At 42.7% G+C, this 22,644-nt stretch overlaps 1 protein-coding gene across 2 annotated transcripts; it reads right to left on the bottom strand.

Annotated features, from left to right (window-relative positions):
• Window positions 1-2,182: 2,182 nt before the first annotated feature.
• Window positions 2,183-22,638, bottom strand: Mcee (methylmalonyl-CoA epimerase). Of its 2 annotated transcripts, none has more exons than XM_021215540.2 (3): window positions 22,412-22,638; window positions 14,829-15,166; window positions 2,183-2,467 (listed from the first exon to the last, which is right to left on the bottom strand). In XM_021215540.2, the coding sequence occupies exons 1-3, from the start codon at window positions 22,455-22,457 to the stop codon at window positions 2,315-2,317; spliced, it is 537 nt and encodes a 178-aa protein (XP_021071199.1). In that variant the 5' UTR covers window positions 22,458-22,638; the 3' UTR covers window positions 2,183-2,314. The 2 variants fall into 2 exon arrangements, with proteins under 2 accessions (XP_021071199.1, XP_029397888.1); XM_029542028.1 differs by having other exon boundaries at window positions 2,187-2,467; window positions 14,991-15,166.
• Between the last annotated feature and the right edge of the window lie 6 nt (window positions 22,639-22,644).

Below are 22,644 nucleotides of genomic sequence, written 5' to 3'. Positions count from 1 at the left end.
ATGCTTTAATTCCATTTATGTGATTTATTAAGTGTGTTGTCTTGTATATGTTAAACCATCCTTGCATTTCAAGAATAAAGCCTACTTCATCAGAGTGTACAATATTTTTATGTATTCTGTTTGCAAGCATTTTGTTGAGCAATTTTCAATCCATATTCATCAGGGATATTGGCCTATAGTTTTTGTTGTGCCTTTACCTAGTTTACATATCAGAGTGACACTAGCTTTGTAGAAATTGCCCCCTCCTGCTTTGTAGAAATTCCCATCTCCCCTCTCTCTCTGTGTGTGTCTCTCTCTGTCTCTGTCTCTCAAGGAATGGTTGTAAATTTTCTTTGAAAGTCTGGTAGAATTCTATTGTGAATCCATCTGGCCCTGGACATTTTTTCTAGCTGGAAGGTGTTTATTACTTTTATTATTACTTTTCAGTGTCCTCATTTGTTATGGGTCTGTTTGGGCTGTTAACGTCTGATTTAATTTTCACGATTTGACTGAATCTAGAAAGTCATTAATTTCTTTTAGATTTCCAGCTTAATGGAGGACAGGGTTTTAAAATATTTTCCTATAATATTCAGACTTCCGTTAGTGTTTGTTGTAATGTTTCCTTGTTTGTTTCTGGTTCTGTTAATTTGGATTTCTTTCTCTTGGTTAGTTGGGCTAAGGGTCTGTCAGTCTTTTTGTCTTCTCTCAGCACTAGCTCAATAGATTCATTGAATGTTTCTTTTGTACTCTTTTGTTTCTATTTCACTGATTCTACTCTGATTGTTATTATTTCTTGCAAGTATCTGGGTTTGGATTTGGTTTATTCTTGTTTTTCCAACTTTTTGAGTTCTATTATTAAGCCATTACTTGTGCTCTTTCTTTTAAAGTGTGCTCACTTAGAGCTATAAATTTCCTTCCTAGGACTGCTTTCAACATGTCTCAGAAGTTTTGTCATGTTTTCATCTTCATGTAGCTCCAGGAAATTTGTTACTTCTTGATTTCTCATTTCTCATTCAATAATGAGTTAATATTCATGAGTTTGTATATTTACTAGAAGTTTGTTGGCTGTCAGTTTCAAGTTGTATTACATCGTGATCAGATAAGATTCAAGGAGTCATTTTAATCTCTTTGAATTTAGAAAGATTTGTGTTCCAGGATGGTCTATTTCAGAAAAGTTTCCATATGCTGCCGAGTTGAGTGTGCATTCTTTGATGTTTGGGTGAGGTACCCTGTACATATATGTGAAGTGCATTTGAAGAATGGTGTCAATTAGTTCTAAATGTTTCTCTGTTTATTTTTGTCCAGATCACTTGTCTACTTGAGAAAGTGGCATCCTGAAATCACCTATTCATGGATTGATGTGACTTTGAGTCCTTAAATCTAATAGCGCTTTAAAAAAAAAAAAAAGCTATTGGGTACCCCTGGGTTTGGTGCATATAATGTTTAAGATAGTAATATCTTCTTGGATAACTGTTCCCTTGATTAGAATGAAATGCCTCTTCTGATCAGTTTTAGTTTGAAGTCTATCATGTCATATATTCAGGTAACAATGCCTTTTTGCTTCCTGGTGCCATTTAATTGGAGTTTGTCTATTCTTTTACTCTAAGGCAGTGTTTATCTTTAAAGCTGGATCTTTCATACTGTTGGTATTTCTTCTATGGGATTTGGACATGTGGGTTTCTTTGGTTACTTGTATATCTGGTATGGACAGATCAGGATGGGGCAGTTGAGAGGGTGTTGAGGGGGGTAGGGAGGATTTGTAATTACTGGAAGTGGGTTGGGTATAACAAATCAGGTCGACCACCAGGACTGGGGTGATGTATAGGATGTCCCTACTCATCCAAGCTCGGGGTGTGGAGATAGATATGGCTGGATACAACGGTTGGATGTGGTGTGGGAGGGGCCTGTTAGAAGATAGGTAGGACTGTAAAAGCAAAAGCCTACAGATCAGCTGCAGGGCAGGCAGAGGAGGCCTGACTAAGCTGAGAAACTCAATGTGGGACCTGGGCTGGATCTGGTAGGTTGGGGAGAAGGTATGAATGGAGAAGAACAGGGAGCCTCACTGGACTAGATCCTGGAGAAGGATATGGGAGATCTGTCTGAGTGGAGAGGTTAGATGAAGTGCCTATGAATATGATTTTAACAATGTCAAGTATTTGGTAATTAAGATTTCATCCAAATTCAAATAAAAAATATATGTATGTATATACACATGGATATATTTTAATCTTTCTGCCATTAAAGTTTTAAAGTAGTGGAAGTAGTAGTACAATACATCTGATAATATTGATAAGGGTTGCTCGGGTCAATTAATTAAGTTTCTCATAATTATAAATCATGCTTGCTCCAGTTCTACAAGGACCCCACCACAGTCTTTGGGATGGAGGAAAATCACAGGTTTCCCATGTGCTCCTATTTTGGCCTCATCACTCAGACTACGGATCTTCTTTTTCTTCAGATCCATCACAGCTGCACTGATGTTGTCCACCTGGGAAAAGGAGAAAAATATGGGTGCATCTGAGATCATCAAATACCGAATGCTACTGTATGGTTGGAGCTTGTGCCATCTGTTTCCTCTGCCTTTGGACAGGACTATTCTTAAACCATCACATGTGCTGGGGTAGGGTAGCTCAGTTATGAAGCACTGCCCAGAGTCCATCCTCAGCACCAATAAACAAACAAACAAAACAAAAACAAACAAACAAAAATAAGCCTAAGTTTTTCAGTAGAAAAAATATGAAAACTGCAACACCAAAGAAGTTTTATATTGGTGGATGTTTCTTTTTGTAACCTACATTGTGTATATTATACTTTATCGATTTCTTTTAATATTGAACAAACTTTTTCATAGGGAGGTGTGTTTCTCATCTATAATGAAAAAAAAAAAGGAGGTTGTTATGTGTGGATCTTAAGTTCTCCAAAGGTTCACTAGTAAACACTTGCTCCCCAGGTTGGTGCTGTTTGGAGATAGTGAGCCTTTCTTTAGCCAGACTTAGAGGATGGTCTCAAGGTTATGCCTTTGAAGGAGACAGTGTACAAGTTTGGGGTCTTGTGATGGAGAGCAGCATTTTGATAGCAGCTTTGTAGGGTTTTCATTTATAGTTTTAATCACAAAGGTCATAACCAGGTAGGAGTTCAGTGGGAGGTGGGGTGGGATCAGGAAAGCATATTTGCTGAGTACCTGTTATGTGCAAACTGCTAAGAACCTATTGGTCTTGATTTTGAGTGGCAACTCATGTCTTCTACAGTGTTTACTTACAGCATGGTGGTTTGAATATGCTTGGCCCAGGGAGAGGCACTATTAGGAAGTGTGGCCTCATTGGAGTAGGTGTGGCCTTGTTGGAGGAAGTGTGCGTCATTGTGGGGATGGGCAATGAGACCCTCCTCCTAACCATGTGGAAGCCAGTCTTCTGGCAGCCTTCAGATCAAAATGTAGAACTTTCAGCAACTCCTGTACCATGCCTGCCTGGACATGGCCATGCTCTTGCTTTGATGACAATGGACTGAACCTCTGATCCTGTAAGTCAGACCCAATTACATGTTGTCCTTATAAGAGTCGCCTTGGTCATGGTGTCTGTTCACAGCAGTCAAACCCTAACTAAGACAGATGGATATATTTATTAGTCAGCTTGGAACCAATAACACAACAGCAACAGGCACACCCAGAAACAGATGTGAGCTGAGATGTGGAATAGAACCAGTCTCCCAGCACAGCAACAAGTCCTCGTAACTGCCAAGCCACCTCTCCCACCTCAGGTAACAGAAAGCATTTTTTAAAAATTGTGTGCTATGTCAACCTACTACATCCAAACAGCTCCCTAGAGTTGAAGCTATAGCCATAAATTCAGGTTGATGCACTTTGCATGATGGCTGCTTTCCAAAGAGAGAGTATGGTGGGGGGTGGCGGGGGAAGGAATGGTCACTTTACAGTGGTAAAATGGACTGACTTCTCAGGTAGATGGGCAAGGTTAATGTCAACAGTGACATTAACAGTGTCTTGTTGACTGTGTCATATTTATTGATGTGAGACAATGAGAATGGCATTCATCTTTCCAAATCAACAATCTCAGTTCAACCAGGAGAAACACCAGGCACCTTTCAATGACAGTTTAAAAGCAACTAGAAAGCTCTCCTATGTGTCAAGACCACCGCAAATGAGCAAAGTCTGAGAAATTGTCATGGGCAAGAGGAGCCTAAGGACATGACAGCTAAATCTAATATGAAATTCTGAAACAACAAAAACAAAAGGTACACCTTTAATCCTAGTACTCAGGAGGCAGAGGCAGAGGCAGAGGCAGATGGGTCTCTGTGAGTTCGAGGCCAGCCTGGTCTTCAGAATGAGTTCCAGGACAGCCAAGGCTACACAGAGAAACCCTGTTTTGAAAAAAACAAAAACAAAAGCAAAAAAGGCACTGGATAAAAGTATGAAAGACCAAACAAAATCTAGACTTTACTAATAGTGGCTGAACCTTGGTTCATTAAGTCTAACAGATATATCACACTAACATAAGGAAGTTCTTTAACACAAATAATGTGAAGAAATCAATCACACTTGTAAAGACTGGATCTTGTTAAATACTGGTTAGAGGAAGTCAACTGTAAAACGGAATCTATAACTTAGTTTTCTAGTTTGACTTATAGACTGTGTATAGATGCTCATTTCAGAGAGCTACTTTCAATTCTGACTGGCATAATGTCATCTAATGAGTGCTGTTTGATAGGTAAGGGCAAAATGACATAGAGGAAATTACTTCGAGATGGTTTAACAAAGAAACAAGATGTGACAAGATCTTAAGAACTGTTAGATCTGAGCGGCAAGAATTTAGGGGTTCATCATTTTCTTACTTCCCATGCTAAAATTTTATAATTTAAGTTTAATGCCTTTTGATAACTTCTATTCAAACTACGGCAAAAATTTATAGACCATTCTAGCTAAGCACAAATATTCACAGTTTAGATGCTGTTTCCTAGTGTATTATTTAATTGCCCATAATTCAGGATGTAATCCTAAACTAAATGCTTTAATTAGCTCTCTTATGTTGAGATAAAATATCATGGCCAAAAACTACTTGGGGAGAAAAGGGTTTATTTCATCTTACAGCTCATAGATCACACTCTATCACTGAGGGAAGTCAGGGCAGGGACGCTGCTTACTGTCTTGCTCCTCTTGGCTTGTTTTCTTGTTGAGACCAATCCAAGTCTTTCTAGAGGCTCTGATGGGAGGACAAAGGGAATAGTGTCTGGTTCGGCTTTCTGCTGACCTTGGCCATTTACACACGATTTCCTCATCCCAGCTTTGTGCTTGCCTTCTTATTTATCATCCTAACACCTCACCCACTGCTTGGGACTCTTGCTCTGGAGGGCTTGGGTCATTTTCTTATACACCTTGGGACTACCTGCCTAGATGGAACACCACTCACAATGGGCCAGGGCCTCACACATCAATCAGTAACTAAGAAATCCCTCCCAGGGATTTGCCTTCAGGTTGATCTTAAGGAGGCGTTTCCTCAGTTGCGGTTTCGTCTTCTCAGGTGACACTAGTTGACAAGAACATAGCCAGCACACTAGCAAACACTTCTAAAATGTAACAAGTTACTTTTAAAAGATCTTAATATTAAGCCAGCATCTATTTCCAATTCTTTCATCAACTCATTTTCATTTTAAAGATCTTGTGGTATATCCGTACTTCTATTGGTGTTGCTGTGAAATTTTTAATTCTTTTTAATATTAATTGCTTGCAATTATGCGTCTGAGTGTGGTACGTGCATGTGAGTGTAGGTGCCTGCAGGCTGGAGGCATCAGGTCTTCTGGAGCTAGGGTGATAGGAGGTTGTAAATGTTTTTGACAACCAAACTCAAGTCTTCTGTCAGAGCAACAAATACTATTAACCACTGAAGCATCTCTCAACCTTCCTAACGTTACAACCTTTTAATGGAATTTCTCATTTTGTAGTAACCCCCAACATTACAATTATTGTCGTTGGTACTTCATAACTGTAATTTTACTACTTTTATGAATTGTGGTGTAAATATATTTTCCACCGACACCCCTGTAGGAGTTATGTCTACAGGTTGAGAACCACTGCTCCGGTTCCAAATGTACAATTCTTTAAGAATACTATGAATTTTTGTTTGACAGTTACAAAGTGTTGAGGCCTGTCCCCTAGCATAGCTGTAGCCATTTTGTTCCATACCTGCCAGCTATTTCATATTGTTGCTGTAATATGCCTGCCAGTCATTGATGCAGGAAAATAACTTAATTCAGAACAGGGTCATGCTGACCATACTCTGTTCTGTTCTGTATGTTATGAGGTTTGCTAATCTTAAGAAATCCCACAACTATAAGCTTCACATAGGACCCATCATATTAAAGGTCAATATGAACTTTTCTGTCTAAAACGGCTCGAGTCAGGGCCAACCACCAGGCAGCACTTTCAGCACTTGCATATGAGCTCGCTGTGGCTTTTGTGGTCTTAGCCTTTATAAGCTGGCCCTGAGAAATGTCCAGAGCACAGCTTTGAGGTGTTGCCCTGGTCTATCTGTCTTTAGGTATGTGTTCAATAAACCATCCCTGTCTGACTGAGATCTGTGTTCCGGTGGTTTGGGGGGTGACTCCTGGACTCCAATAAAAGAATAAAATAACCCTTTTTATTTTCTAATTGAAAGTACTTGTAATAGTTGTATAAGAAATGTAAACAAAACAACAACAAACAAACTTGCTGTGGGAAATGAATTCTAGCCCCCTAAGTAATAAAAACAACATGGTCAATAGTAATGCATTTTTAACAGTGTCTTTGCTATCCAAAAGCACTTGCAGATCTGTCTGATAGCTCCCTGGAGTCCCGAGTGGTATTAGTGTAAGCCTAGGCTGTCCGAGTCCCACTTTAACTTCTTACCCACAACTGAGTCTGTCAATGTGCGTCTGGAGTCGAGGTTGATTTTCCCATCTTACATTGAGTTAAGAATGACAGTTATCAACGCTTTCAAATGTTTGGATTATCATAATTAGGATTCAGAATACTCAGGTAAGTTTTCATCACCTTAAGTGCTCAATGGTCCCATTTAAAAGTGACAGTGTGGGGTTGGAGAGAAGGCTCAGTGGTTAGATCACCTGTTCTAGCACAGAACCTGGTTTCAGTTCCTGGCACCCAAGTGGTGGTTCATGACCACCTGTAACTCCAGTTCCAGGCGAATCTAATGCCCTCTTCTGACCTCCGTGGTACCAGGCAAGCAAGTTGTGCACATAGAAACATGCCAGCAAGCATAAAGTAAAATAAATAAACGTAAAAAAATTAAAACGGCGGTGATATTTTCTTGGCTGGTTGGCAAGTTTTACCTTGTACCCTTAAGGTACAGAAGTCTCAGTTTGATAAACAAGCAAAATTTATGAACAAATAACAGTGTGCCACTTTTAATAGTTCATGATAGTTTGATTGATTCAACAAAGAGACTTCATTTTACATGAAAATATGTTGCTAATTGCTATCAATAATAAATGAATTTAGTCTTCCACCTGATTTAAATCTATTAAAGCTACGTGAGAAGTCTAGATTAAATATTTATGCTTCAATTCTACCCTAAAGGCTACATCTAAGTGAATTGCGTAAACATAACATTATTCTGAGTAGGCCAGGATTGATTGCTCAGGAGTTGAAGTGCAAACTGCTTTCCTGGAACACCCGAGCTCTGTTCCCAGAGTTCGGTTCCCAGCACCCGTGCTGGGTGGCACGGCACCACCTATAAATCCAGTTCCATGAGATCCAGTGTCCCCTTCTGGCCTCCACAGGCCCCTAGAATAATAAATCTTTTAAGCGCTGTCTCTGCAGAGGCTTCCTCTGTATCCTTAGGACTGCTTCTGATGACACTCGTTTCCCGAGCTTCCTTATTTGCCGTAAAGCCTGGAAAAGGCTATGTACAGCATTTCTTAAGTGCTGGCTCCCCCAGATGACAGCAAATCCCTCTTCAGGCCTATTGTTGACACCAGGTGCTACGGTTTTGCTCTTGAGTATCTCCCAGAAGCCTGATCTCCAGCACACAGCTCTATTAGGAAGCAGTGGAACCTTTCGGAGGTGGCGCCTCATGGGAGGACGGTAGGTTTGTGGGGTTATGCTCCTGATGGGGATGATGACATGCTGCCCTTTCATCCCTCTTTGTAGTAAAATACATTAATAAAACAATGTTAGTATGAAGTGAAACCTCTCCAAACTGTCTGCCTGTTTGTCTGCTTTGCAGCATTCTCTGTAAATGTTTCCGTCCCATGAAATTTCCACATCCAGGAGACCGTCGCACAATCCTACTGTCGCACAATCCTACTGTCGCACAATCCTACTGCAGGAGGATTTCCTGAGGAAGGCTATTGCCAAAAAGAAAACAGACTTTCACTATGTTGCACACACTAGCCTTGAGCGTGCAGGGTTAAGCGATGCTCCTGCTTTAGCCACTAGTGTGGATGGGAAAACAGGTGTGTCGCACCACTGGACTAGCCTGATGTTATTATTTGTGTGACTGTATGCAGGTCAGAGGTCAATGTCTTCTTCAATCACTCTCTCCCTTTTTTTGAGACAGGGTTTCTCATGGGACCTGGAGTTCACAGATAAGGTGAGGCTAGCTGGCCAGTGAATCCCAGGGACACCTCTGTCTCTGCCTTCCCGGTGTTGGGAGTGTAGACAAGTGCCATCTCACTGGCTTTACAAGGAGCTGGGGGTCAAGTTCATGTCCTCAAGCTTGTGTGCCAAGTGTACTAAGCTATCTTTCTAGGTCCCTAGAATTTTTGAAAGTAGGCTTTCTCTCTTCTTGGTTGAGGCACATTCCTCAGGATGAAGGTAACACATTATCTCAGTACCCTTTCTACTTTAAAGTCACGTAGCTTTCATAAGGCATATATGGCTCAATGAAAAAAGGCCTGTAAAACACAAAAACAGTAACAGGAAAAGAGCCTTCCTAGTATGTGACCATGCCAACGTAAAAAGTATGACTAGGGCTGTGTGTGTGTTTTTTTTTTTAAAGATTTATTTATTTTTACTTATATGAGTATACTGCAACTGTCTTCAGACACACACTAGAAGAGTGCACCAGATCTCATTACAGATGGTTGTGAGCCACCGTGTGGTTGCTGGGAATGGAACGCAGGACCTCTGGCAGAGCAGTCAGTGCTCTGAACTGCTGAGCCATCTCTCCAGCCCTAGTGCTGTGTGTTTTAAAGTGTTTACCTATTGAACAAAAATAATAGTTTTCTTACATACTTTTTCTCACCAACCTACAAAAGTATGATAACCTTTAAATCAAACCTAATATTCTTCCCGAATAAACACCTGGTTCCCATTACTGCCACTCGCCTGGTCAACCAACCCCCTTGAGGCCACCAGTCTCTGCCACCCCTCCCCAGCAATGTCTGCACCACACTGCTCCAGCGTGTTCATGGCTACGCTCCTCCTCCTGTCACCTCAGCACACACTCATCATACCACACCTCAGCACACACTTATCATACTATACCTCAGCACACACTCATCATACCACACCTCAGCACACGCTCATCATACCACACCTCAGCACACGCTCATCATACCACACCTCAGCACACGCTCATCATACCACACCTCAGCACACACTCATCATACCACACCTCAGCACACGCTCATCATACCACACCTCAGCACACACTCATCATACCACACATCTCCCCTGCATGGAAGCCTCTCTCTCTATTAATACACAACGACACCTTAAACCACAGTCTGCTCATCTTGCCTGGGTCCCAATAACACCCCAAAAGTCCCAGTGTATAGACCCTCCACTCCAGTTTGTTTCTTCCCAATACCTGCCCAATGAATCTACCCCCATGGCTGACACACATTCAGGTGCATGCCAACTCACATGAGGTCAAACACCTCATGACACTTGATCTCTTGTTCCCTATGCTAATCTCCCTGTCCTCCTGCAATGATGTACTCTACATATGACTGAACCTGAACCTCCATGGTAGCCAAAACCATTCCCCAAGTGCACGTGCATGTGTATGTGTGAGCACACACACAGAGTTTCTCACTACTCTCCCTCAAACTGCAGAGGCTACTGTGCTTTACGTATGCACCATACGTCTCATCTGTTCAAGCTGTGTCACATAGCACCAGAAACTGGGCATGTTACAATCAACAGATGCTGATTCCACACACTTCCAGAGCCATAAAGTGTGTCCACTTCAGACACTACACTATCAGACGTTTCAAATGTGGTCCCAGTGAGAAAGAACATATCTGATACTAGACAGAAGGAGGCCAAAATTCTCCAATGAGTGAGCTTATGAGGACAAAAGAAAGGATGGTATGATGAAAGAAATGGCAAAAGACATAGAACACTAGAGAAGAACTAGGAACACCTACAGAAGAGCAGTTCTCCAAATCCCACCCAGAGTGATTCCATTGTGCAGCTAGCTGCATTAAGTTGTCTATGTTCCAGACTACAGAAAAACAAAGGCATCTTTCATGGGACAATGTTTTCTGAGGCCAACAGAATCCTCAGTAAGAGCAAGAACAGACTGCACGTAAGTATGACTCTGCTGGCTCTGCGTTTGCTTGTGCCTTGTTATCTAAGCCCACAGTCACTTCTGCTGCTTTCATACTAGGTGGTGCTCTAAGTCTATGGCATCAGTTCTGCTATAGAATGAGAGCCATATAAATAAGGCTTTGGTAGACAGCGTGCTTGCAATTTTGCAATTCTCCTTTGCCATCCACCACCTGGTAAGTGAACCCCAATTAAAGCCACTCTACTCATCAAGGTGGAGTTGGATGAGTTAGTCTTTGGGCTGTTGATACCGTTGAATCCAGACAGAAATTTCTTTCTGGTCTCCCCAGAAAAGTCATGTAACAAAAAAGACATACATATGAGTTGTATATGACCAAAATGCTAGAGAAAGCTGAGGAACAACATTTTGTGATATGGTGCTTATGAACCTTCTACTTTGTCAAGTTTCAACACTCTTGAATCTTATGTTCACAAGGGCTAGACATCTATGCTGTTGCATCTTGCGTATGTGAATACTGCTGGTCTCAACTTCCTCTTTTCTGGTATTCTGAAATTCAAATCATTTTAGAGCTTTGAAAAATGTCACATTATCCCTTTCCTCAGAACACATTCATGGCTATAGCTCTTTGAAAGCAAGGCTCTTACCATGAAGAGTCGAGATCTAGGAGCCAGCAAGATGACTTGGCTACTCTCCCTGAAGTTCCGTTCCCAGCACCTACCTGGCAGCTCCCAATCACCTGTAATCAAAGTTCCAGGAGATCCAGTGCCCTCTATGCCCTCTTCTGTCCTCTTTGGGTACCAGGTATATACACATGCAGGCAAAACACCTATACACAGTTTAAGAAAATAAAAGCCAGGATCTAGGGCTTGCTCTCAAACAAACAAACAAACAAACAAACAAAAGGCCTGCTTTAAACCTACCTATTGCCAACAGACAATGGCAGAAGGCTCCATCAGAAGGGGCCACCCAGTCATCCCTGGTTCTGTGGGGATACACACATACACTTGAAAGAAAGAAATCCAGCACTCCTCAGGACTATGCTTAGCTTAAAGAAGTCCAGCTGAGCTCCAAGCTGTAAGAGTGCTCTCACTGCCAGTCACAGGAGCGAGGAGGCATCTGGAACAGCACACGGGTCACACGAGAAGCTTCGAGCAGGAACTGTGCAGCAGAGCTCCAGCTCCCTGACACATGCTCCTGACATACTGCCGACTCCACTTCACTCCAACTGGACCGCTGACCGCAGAGGAGGCTTTCTTTGAACTGACTTTATCACATTTTTTATACTTTAGAAGACAGTTCAAGGCCCAGGGTCTTCAGCCAGACTAGACTGGCTGTAGTTCTGTAAATCACTGAGTGAAATCTCAATACTTACACTTGTAAATACGTTTTCTGTTCAAGGAAAGGCAAGAATTTTTTTTTCTCTGCCTTCTCTGAGGAACCAAGCCTCCTCTACCTTGTGCCACTCTTATCTGAAAATGCCACAGCTCTGAGAGAAGTGACAATCCTCCAATGTCTTCATCTCGCAGTATCTATCTATTGGGAAAGAAGGGTAGGCTCTCTTTGCAATCCCTCTTTTTTAAAACTGCCAAGTTGGGGCTGGAGATGGCTCAGCGGGTAAGAACACTTGCTGCTCTTCCAGAGGCCCGGAGTTCAGTTCTCAGCACTCACATGTCGTTCACAACTATCTATAACCCCACTTACAAGGGATCTTATGCCCCTTTCTGGCCTCCACAGGCATTGCATGCATGCATGCATGCATGTGGTGCACAAACACACATGCAGGCAAAACATCCAAACACATAAAATAAATGCTAAAAAATAAATCAGTAAGATTGCCAAGTGTTGCAGAGATTGGTAGTCAAGTCTGGCCTGGATGGGTGTTCTGTCTTTCTTCCCTTTAGTTCTAGAAACCTGTCTTATTTCAGCAGCACACAGAGCTGCCTAGACACTGACTACTTATCCTAGCCTCTCTTGTGGTCAAACGCACCACCTAATTAAGTTCAGGTCAGCGGGATATGAGTTGAAGTGACAGATAAGTGCCTGAGTGACCGCATAGGCATGTGCCTTTATCCTCTCTCCGATAACCCTTCCAGTTGGCTGCTGTACAGCAATGCCTGAGGCAGTCTGATAAACCATGAGTTTATTCATTTGGGACCGGAAAATAAAACCCATGTAATCAAGCCCCTTTTGTGTGTGGCAACTTCAGGTCTGACGAGTATCCTACTGTAGTAGTGACTGATCACTTTCCACGCTGTCACCTGTCACCTACCTTCATTTTACGCTCATAACATTTCTGTTTCCCTCTTCTGATCCCCACTTTTGAACTGGCTGCCACTTTACTAGAGTTCCACTCTTCTCTGCTCAGTTGAACTTCTGACTCACAGCTGGCCTCCTTTGATGGCATGAGCGCTCTTGATGTGGAACGTAGACCACAGTGTAGGAGAAAGGGGAGTAGACTCAAAGGCAGATGGTCCAGCTTTTTTCATCCTGGGGGGCTCCCACAAACCACTGCAAACCGTGAAGCCAAAGTAACCTCCCAAGAATGAAAGATATGGTAGGCATCAGGCCTGGGTAGTCCCTGGTCTTATGGTCAAATTACAAGGTCTGATCATACAATGAAAACAACTCGCCTCGTGGCTAAGACCACACTCCGGAAATAGAACATATCTGGGTTTGAACCTGAGCCCTGCCATGTACATCTAATGTCACTGTGGGCACGTCAACCAAGTCTTGGCTTTTGCACCCATCACATGGGTCAGTGGCATCCTAATAGAGTAACAATGAGAATGACAGAAAACAATGTGCATCAAGTACTTTATATCTGCCAAAGGGAATGTCATGCGTTTGCTAGCTGTTCGGATGGCTCTCAGCCCTTCCCCATGCTAATCCCTCTACTGTAGCAGTTCTTGCCTCCTTCACGCTGGGAAATTCCTTCACAGTCCTTCTAGCCAATGCCCTGTGATACTGCCCAGCTCCTTGACCTGAGCAACCACCTTCTACCTCACATCTATTGCTGAGAAGATACACATCTTAATTCCCATATCACAGTACAGTCCTCTTGACTGTTCCCGTAGCCCCTCTTCACTGGGGACAGGATATACACTTTGCTGAATTCCAGGTACTTGGCAGAACATAGACACTCATGTATGAATATATCCTTGACTTCATTCTAGTCAACTCCACTCTCTTATGCATTAGGACTAAGGCTTTTCTGTTAATTTTCTGATTATGCCTAGCCAATGGATTGTCCTATGGAATTAGTTTAAACTAAAGCCTAAGTGGCGTTGCTGGTAGTCTAACAGTCAGCTATGCAAACACGACCATCTACAGATAAATGTTCTCTAATGAGAATGCTCCTGTCAAACATTTCTTCATGTTTTCTCAGACACTGTTAGCAAAATGCAGCTTAGGAGACATTACAATCTGGGGCCCCAAGAGATGGTGCAGTGAGTTGACATGCTGGCCGCCAGTCCTGATGACCTGAGTTTGATCCCCAGAACACATATGATGGAAGCAGAGAACAGACTCATGATATCTGCCCTCTGACTTCCACATGCATGGCATGGTGCTGGGAGTGGGGTCATTTAAAAGAAAAATCAGCAATTAAAAATGATTTGGTTTTATACTAAGCAGTAAGTCATTCGGGGTTTTAAGGATAGAACAGAATGATAAGAACACTTTGGCTGGGGTGTAGACCAGCGTCTAGCACATGCTTAGCCTATATGAGGCCCTCAGTTCAATCCCTGGCACTGTAACTAAAACCTTGGCAAGTTGATGAAATTCTTATTTTATAAACTTTCTTCATGTGCCTAATTGCCTCATAGTGACAGTGAAAAGCACTTACATTCCTATTACAAGAGAGGCCACATTTAACCCATACAGCCACTTTGGTGGCCTGTTTTAAGTCTACTGGATGTAGCTGTCCTCAAAATTCATCCATTATTGTTATAGTTTCCTAAAAGGAAAGAGTGTGTGTGTGTGTGTGAGAGAGAGAGAGAGACAGACAGACAGACAGGCAGACAGACAGACAGAAAGGGGGAACGGAAGAGGGAGAGGGAGAGGGGGAGGGAGGGGGGGGGAGAGAGAGAGAGAGAGAGAGAGAGAGAGAGAGAGAGAGAGAGAGAGAGACAGGCAGACAGAAAGGGGGAACGGAAGAGGGAGAGGGAGAGGGGGAGGGAGGGGGGAGGAGAGAGAGAGAGAGAATATGAATAGTCCTGTTCCTTTTAAAACGTAATAAAAGATTCTGGTCACATGTAATCTTGAAGAGCACAAAAAGCACGTGTGAGTGAGAGATTGCAAAGAGCAGACATTGAGATGACAGGCTACCTCGATGCAGACGTGATGCATTCCTCCAGCCTTGTTCTTCTGCAGAAAGCCTGCGATTGGACTATCACTCCCCAGCGGATGAAGCAGTTCCATCTTGGTATTTCCCAGGTTGACAAAAACCACAGATACTCCGTGCTCCGGAAGAGGGACCACCTCACTCACCTGGGCCCCAAGAACATCCCTGTAAAATGACGAGGCCTTTTCCAAATCTGGCACTGCTACGGCCACATGATTGAGCCGACCCAGCTTCCACACAGGACCGGACGCTTGATACTGGGACTGTGGTGTGGAAAAACGTCTCCCTATTGCAACTGGAGTTTGGACTCTGGAGAAAAGCCCTGGAAAATGAAACAGCAACTGATATCTCTCTTTTGAGAATGAACGTCCTTCTAAATTTAAGTTTAAAAAACTAAACAAAAGACCTGTAAAACTCAATCTTTATGTTATCTATGCTTTTTAGTTATTTGATGTTAATTGAAAAACTTGTGTGAAAACTACTCACCCTTCTCTGGGAAGAATTAAAAAGCTGCGTGCCACCCAGCTCTGGGGGCATAGGCAGGAGGGGTGGAAGCTCAAAGCCTAAGTAAGCTGCAGAATGAGTTCAAGGCCAGCCTGGGCAGATTAGTGAGACTATCTCCAAATTAAAAATAAAGAGGACTGAGAATATTCAGAGGACCGAATGGTAGGTAGAGTGGCTACCTATGAAGCATTAGGCTTTAGGTTTAAACGGCAGTGGGGGGCGGAGGGAGCTATTTGTCTAGAATTACAATCTCATTCTTGGGGCTAGAGATAATTCAGAGGTTAAAGAGCACTCACCGCTCTTGTAGAGGACCGGAGTTCAGTTCCCAGCACCCATGGTGAGCAGTTAATAACTACCTGTAACTTCAGCTCCAGGGGTATCCGACGCTTCTGACTTCCAAGGGCACCTGGGTACTGAAGTACACAGAGCCACACACATCCACGTAATTAAAAGTCATAAAACACATTTTTAAAAATCCAATTCTGAGCTTCACTTTCACTCTGAACAAAGAACACCAATTTTCATAGTAATCTATATTTAGTCTAACACTTAGTGAGGTAATTGTATATTAGGAACACTTAGTGGTGTTTGCATTTTACATAAATCTGAATGTGATAGTGAGCGACACACACTCAATGAGAAGAACAGGCAATTTTCTTCCCAATCAGTACACATTTTTGTTTGTTTGTTTGTTTGTTTGTTTCACACCAGGGAATGAATTCACAAAAGGCATACCTATGCCATATTTTTGGTGTATATTTTATTTAATACAGCTAAAAAAAAATCTAACTTTTTGGTGGCAAACAAGATCAAGGTGTATATAACATGTTGGGATTTCTTCTGAGTCAGAGGTTTTTTGGTTTTTTTTTTTTAATACATTATTTCTTTTATAATTGTGACAGAATAGAAGCAGAACTACTTCGGGCAGTGAAGAAGCCCTCTTTGGTGTGCTGGATAGTTTTATGACAACCTGACATATGGTAGTTATTTGGGAAGTGGAAACCTTAATTGAGAAGATGCTCCCACCAGATGGGCTTTTGGGGAAACCTGCGGTGCATCTTCTTAATTAGTGACTGAGGTGGGTGAGTCCAGCCTACTGTGGGTTTTGCCTTTCCTCAGCTAGTGGTTCAGGTGTAATAAGAAAGCAGGCTGAGCAAGCCATGAGAGGCAAGCCCATAAGTAGCACTCCTTCATGGCCTCCTCTTCAGTTCCTGCCTTGGGCTCCTGCCTTGAGTTTCCTCGTGATGAACTTTTACCTGAAGGGTAAGATAAAATAAGCCATTTTCTCCTCAAGTGACTTTGGGTTGTGATGTTTGTCACAGCAATTGAGACTTAGTTAAGACATTCAGCAACTGAAGAAGATGATTGAGGTGGTAGGGGGGAGGGTGGTTCCCCTGTTTCTCTGCTTCGTCCTAAACAGTAGGCTTTAAGAGCCAGGCTCTACAGAATGAAAACTACACACATATGCTGTAACTATTATATTGTAAATATATACCACTTAATTTAGCTTAAGAAGTTCTTCTACTACATCTTGGTTTGCATGACAAATTACCAGAACATCCAAAAGTGTTCATCACCAACAGGTTAATGTACTCCAATGCTATGTATTCTCTGTATTATCATGGAATCTAAATGTATAAATACCCAAGATACACAAATAGAAACGTACAATTGAAACTCAATCTCCACAAAGAGAATATCCAATCTTTACAAGGTGAAATGCCATAATGTTTTCTATTCTATCTCTGTTTTCGAAACATAGTAGGACCATCCACTAAATATTTAATGTTCTGGTTTAGTGTGAAGAGTATACAGGTGGTGCCAAAACCATAACTCAATGTTAGACACTTAGAGGAGGCACACAGTGAATTCCCAAATTCTTACTGCAGAGTGTTGGGAGTCACACCAACCCATGGCCTTCACAAAGACCTTGACAGAAGGACAAAGGGATATTAGTTCTATGTCCTTGTCCAGGGGCAGAATTGACAAGGTCTGGGGCTGGGACCAGATCCTCTGTGGAGTCAATGTTTCAGTTCCTGGAGGCTGAATTTCTCCCCGGAAGACCCGTGATTATCAGTCTTAAGGCAGCTGTGTTCTCTTAGTCACTGTTGTTTGGTGAGCTTTCTGCTCTCCATGGCCCATTCTCACCCTACATAATATTTTGTACTTCTTCATAAACTTCCTTGGCATAAGTGATCAGCTTGTGCAAGGCCTCCTGGCCCCGGATCCCTGTCTTCTGTATTTTTTCATCCCTAGTTCTCCTTCTCAACACCTCACCAGTTGGGACACTTACTCAGGGAATTGAGTCAGCTAAGGACATACATTGATGGCTTGCCAATGAATTGCATGATCATTTTCCATAAACCTACTTCAAGAGAGCACACAGTATTACAAATGTGTGGTGGACAGGATGAGGTCAAGTGAATGTGTCTTGTTGACATGAGCACAGCCATGTTAAGGACCCCAATGGTAACCCATGGGAATGACTAAGCCTTCCTCTGGTCCAAGTAGGAGTGTGTTTAGGAACAACTAACCAATGTGCACCAAATCTAGCAACAGCAGCTGCCTCCTCCCAGATGACTGCAACCTGACTCTGATCCCTCGCAGAGACCTCCACCTAGAATAGCTAACCTACCCCTTTCTTGCTGCACACAAAACACATGCTGAGTTTCCAGGTTGTGTTGCTGCCCTCCACCAGAGTGAGCACAGCCTACTCCATCCTAGCTTTTCTGTATGTGTGTCTGTCCTTTCTTTATTCCTGCATCACCCTAGTCAGGTTTCCAGGACCCTGAAGAGGAGAACAGTGCACACAAGGGAGCAACATCTTTAGTCGAACTCCTTCCCCTCCCCTTCTATGCATTTCTCCTGAAGGTGCTAGTTTGCAATGGGTTCAATACAGTAGTCTTAAAACAATATAGATGGATAGTGTCAGTAAGCTTTCCAGATAGTGTGTGCAGTAAGAAATTATAGGGAAAGGTCAGAAAATGAGTCCAGGTCCTATCTCTGATGTCCTACTGCTAATAGGAACATACAGAAATGTCCAAGAGAAAGCAAATGTTAATAACCCATACATTCTGCTCTAAGGACAACATACACTCCAGCACAAAAACAAAAGCCCAAGCAGCAGTTATTGGAGCTTTCTCTGTAGCTAGTTATCCACCATTTGGTTCAATAAAACAGCTTATTCTTTTGATTTTACAGAAACAAACTTTCTTTAAAGATACAAACAGTATCTTTATGTTGTAGTTTCTAAGCCTTTGACACCATCTTCTCCCTAGAAATAAGTGGTAACTGGATTCTTTAGAAATGAGAAAACTGACTTGAGGAAAAAAAATGCCTTTTTAGTGGCTTTCTTTGGTCCTTAAAACACATATTTTAGGAATGGTGTAAAAGGTGACTGTGATACCAGTGAAAACTCAGTGACAGAATTTACTTAAAAATGAAGGGCCGGGCTGGTGAGATGGCTCAGTGGGTAAGAGCACCCGACTGCTCTTCCGAAGGTCCGGAGTTCAAATCCCAGCAACCACATGATGGCTCATAACCATCTGTAACAAGATCTGACTCACACTTCTGGAGTGTCTGAAGACAGCTACAGTGTACTTACATATAATAAATAAATAAATCTTTAAAAAAAAAAAATGAAGGGCCAGGGATGGCATGGGGGAAGCACACCTTCAATCCCAACACTCAGGAGTTCACAGCCAGCCCAATCTACAGAGCAGTCCCAGGCCTGCCAGAACAACATAGCCAGGCCTTGCCTCAAACAGATAGACAGACAGACAGGCAGGCAGGCAGGCAAACAAAAAGGATAGAATACAAAACTAGTCCACAGACACATCAGACACTCCAGTAGGTGGTTGTCAGGGTAGGCAAGCAGAATGCACAGTGAGATGCACTTCCCACCCAACAAGAAAGCAAGGGGAAAAAAAGAAATAGAAAACCTTGCACAATGTTGAACAAAAGGTAAAATGGTGTGGCTGTCACACAATGGTTCAGCAATTCCTCAAATCAAAAATTAAACACAGAATTATCACAGCACCCAATATCTACTCTGGAGTACTCAAAACAAACAAGCAAACAAACCTGCAGAGCAAAATTCACACAGAATGGATACTGTAATGTGCACAGTAGCCATATTCCCACAGACAAACCATGCTCTATCACTCAACCTTACTGACACTCTAACAAGGAAGAACATCATGCTAAATGATAAGAGTATGGTCCAATTTATATCAAGCATCTAGAATAGTTCACAGCACAGAGACAGACAGAACAGGATTACTAAAGGCTCGAAGGAAGGGAGACTGGGGATTGGCGTGGCCTGGATGAGAGTGGCTCCCATAGGCCCATATATTTGAATGCTTGTTCCCCAGTTGATGGAATTGTGTGGGGATGGTTAGGAGGTGTGGTCTTGTTGGAGTTATGCCAGTGGGGGTGGGCTTTGAGGTTTCTTAGTGTCTCCTTCTCTGCTCCCCACTTGCTGATAAGGATGTAAGCTCCAAGCTACTATTGCTCCAGCACTATGCCTGCCTCCCTGCCTGCTGCCATTGCTTCCTTATCATAACGGTCATGGACTCACTCTCTGGAACTAAAGGCCCCAATAAATTCTTTCTTCTATAAGTTGCCTTGGTTGTGATGTCTTCATAGCAATAGAAATATAACTGAGATGGAGAAAGACTGTTTAATACACGTGGTCTTCTGTTTGGGTTATGAAAACATTTACAACATGACCAAGGTGGCACATGTACAACATGATGAATCTAATAAATGCTGCACATTTTTCAATAGTTCTGTGAATTTAATCTAATGGAGGAAGAGGTATGATTCTGTAATAAGAGGCTGTGGATAAAATCTTGTAGGCCAAGTAACTGGAAATAAAAAGTTTAAAATAGTATGACTCCTCCCCCAGTTTTATTGAGGTATGATTGATGAGTATAAATCATATCCACTGAAAACTTACAATGTGATGTTCTGATATATGTATATATCATGAATTACCACATTAAGCCAAGTATGTGTGTGTGTGTGCATGTGTGTGTGTGCCTGTGTACATGTTCACAAAGGCCAGAAGATGAAATTAGGTATCCTCTACATAATTCTTTTATGTCTGCTTCTGAGACAAGTCTCTAAATGAATCCCATGGTGACTGGCTAGACTGGTTGGTAAGTGGGCTCTGGAGATCTGCCTGTGTCCTTCCCAGGCCACAACTCAGATTGATGTGTGCAATCAGGGCTAACTTCTTTTACACGTGTGCCGGGGACAGCACTCAGGTCATCACACCTGTAGGCACTTAACTGACTGGGCCTCGAGCTAACTTTTCAAAAGATACTTGTATTCCGACTCTTGGGAAATCACAAACGTAAAATGTAGTTTGGGACTAGGTTGGGAAAGCACAAGCTCTGAGGCGGGAGGGTAGCATGGCCTTGCCTTTTAGTCTGCACGGCCATAAAATAGAGCTAATGATATAGGCACACTGAATACCTGAGCTATTTAATCTTTACTGCGACTCTGTAGGTTGGATATTAGGGCCTCCATTTTCAGAAATCTGGAATTAGGCCTATGGAGATTAGGTTCTTCTCTTCAACATCACTTTAAATGGCAAAGCCTTGAGCCCAGGTTTGTCAGACATCAGAGTTGATGTTGAGAAACTGATGTGTTCTACTCCTTTTCCTTCCATGCTGGGAATCAAACCTATGCCCTTACATAACTTGACAAGTGCTGCTCCATGAAATTATCCCAGAGTCTTTTGAAACCCCTTTTTTCTCAATTGCAAAATACAACTGCATTTTAGTTTGATACAGTTTTATGAATGTTGGGTTGCCCTGAAGCTCGGTGTGTGCCGGAGGATGAAGCCACGAGTATTTCCCAAGTGCTGAGATTACAGGTGTGCGCCACCATGCTGGTTTATGTGGGAACGAAGGCTGAACCCAGGCTTTCCACACTAGGAAACCACTCCAGCGTCTCAGCTCCAGTGTCAGACCAGATTCTCAGTCTTTAATATCGTTAGTATGTCTGGTGAGCAATGCCTAATTTCTAAGAGAGAGCTTTCTTGCTAAGAGAAAATGTGTGATTCTGCTTTAGTAGATATTTACAAAACAAAAAACTCAAAAACCCAACATATGATGAGTGAGCTAAGGAGGTGGCTTATATTTGATCTGGTATATATATACAACAGGGAGTATAGTATTAGCAAAACTCCAGCATTAACTGTTAATCAGAAAATCATTTTCACTTTTGTGCTCTGGCTTTTGCTACAATATTCTCTTACAAATAAATGTACATACACAGTACTAAGGTGTATTTATTTATTTTTTGCTTGTGGCTCATGACTTTGCCTTGGGGACTTGTTTGTTAGGGCAGATGAGGAATTTTGTGATTGACTGGAAAGGCTAGAGGGTTCCACAAACCCCAAATTCAGTCTGAGAGCAGACTTGGAAAGTTGACTAGTTTCCATAGATGAGCAGACAGAACTCTCCAGGCCTTCCAGTTCATTCTCCTGAACACCTTTTAAGTATGCAAATGTAGCGGAGTAACTCTGGAACGATACTGCCTTATATTTTCTTCCAGGAGGAAGAAGAAAATGGAGGAGAAAGTGAGACAGGCGGGAAAGTTGGACATCTGTCACCCAAGATTCTGCTTATCGATAAAAGAGATGGAGGTCGAAAGAAATCAAGGAACTTACAAAGCCTTCCGCTTGTTCCTTTCCTGCTCATGTCAGATGAAAACATTTAGTGTGGTACGTGTGTAAAACAGGCTTGGAGTCAGACTTTCAGGACTTGCCACTTCGCTCTTTTCTCCTATCTCTAAGAGCACACGTATAATAAATAACTCAAGTCCCCTCCAGCTTTACTGCAAGTCCTGCCTTGCTGTGTTCCTAGGCAGATCACCTGTCTGGTCCACGTTTGCCAAGGGCAACCCCTGAGCACAGAGGACAATAAGGAACTCCCGTGCTAAGAGAACTCAGCTCCAGGAGCCCAACACTTCAGACCCAGGCCTTGGCCACCCGCGGCCTCCCGTCCAGTGTGCCCCGCACCCGGAGCCCCTGATGGTGCCCGGTATTCACCTGTAGCTCCCGCAACCAACGCGGCGGTCTTCACTACACGCCTCATGTCCAGAAGCTACATACAGACTTGCACAGCGACCTAGGGTAGAGCCAACTAGGAGAGTGGGCAGGGGGCGGGGACTGAGGCCCGGGGCGTGTCAAAGCTGAAGTGGGCGTGGAAAACGGGACAGGGGCGGGGCGCGAGTCCGGGGTGCCCAATACCCTTCAGGGAGCTAGACCGCTGAAGAGCAAGG

This window comes from Mus pahari, chromosome 1 (genome assembly GCF_900095145.1).
Source record: "Mus pahari chromosome 1, PAHARI_EIJ_v1.1, whole genome shotgun sequence".
Lineage (NCBI taxonomy): Eukaryota > Metazoa > Chordata > Mammalia > Rodentia > Muridae > Mus > Mus pahari.
Note: the sequence above shows the minus strand (reverse complement) of the source record. Positions and strands in the feature narration are given on the sequence as shown.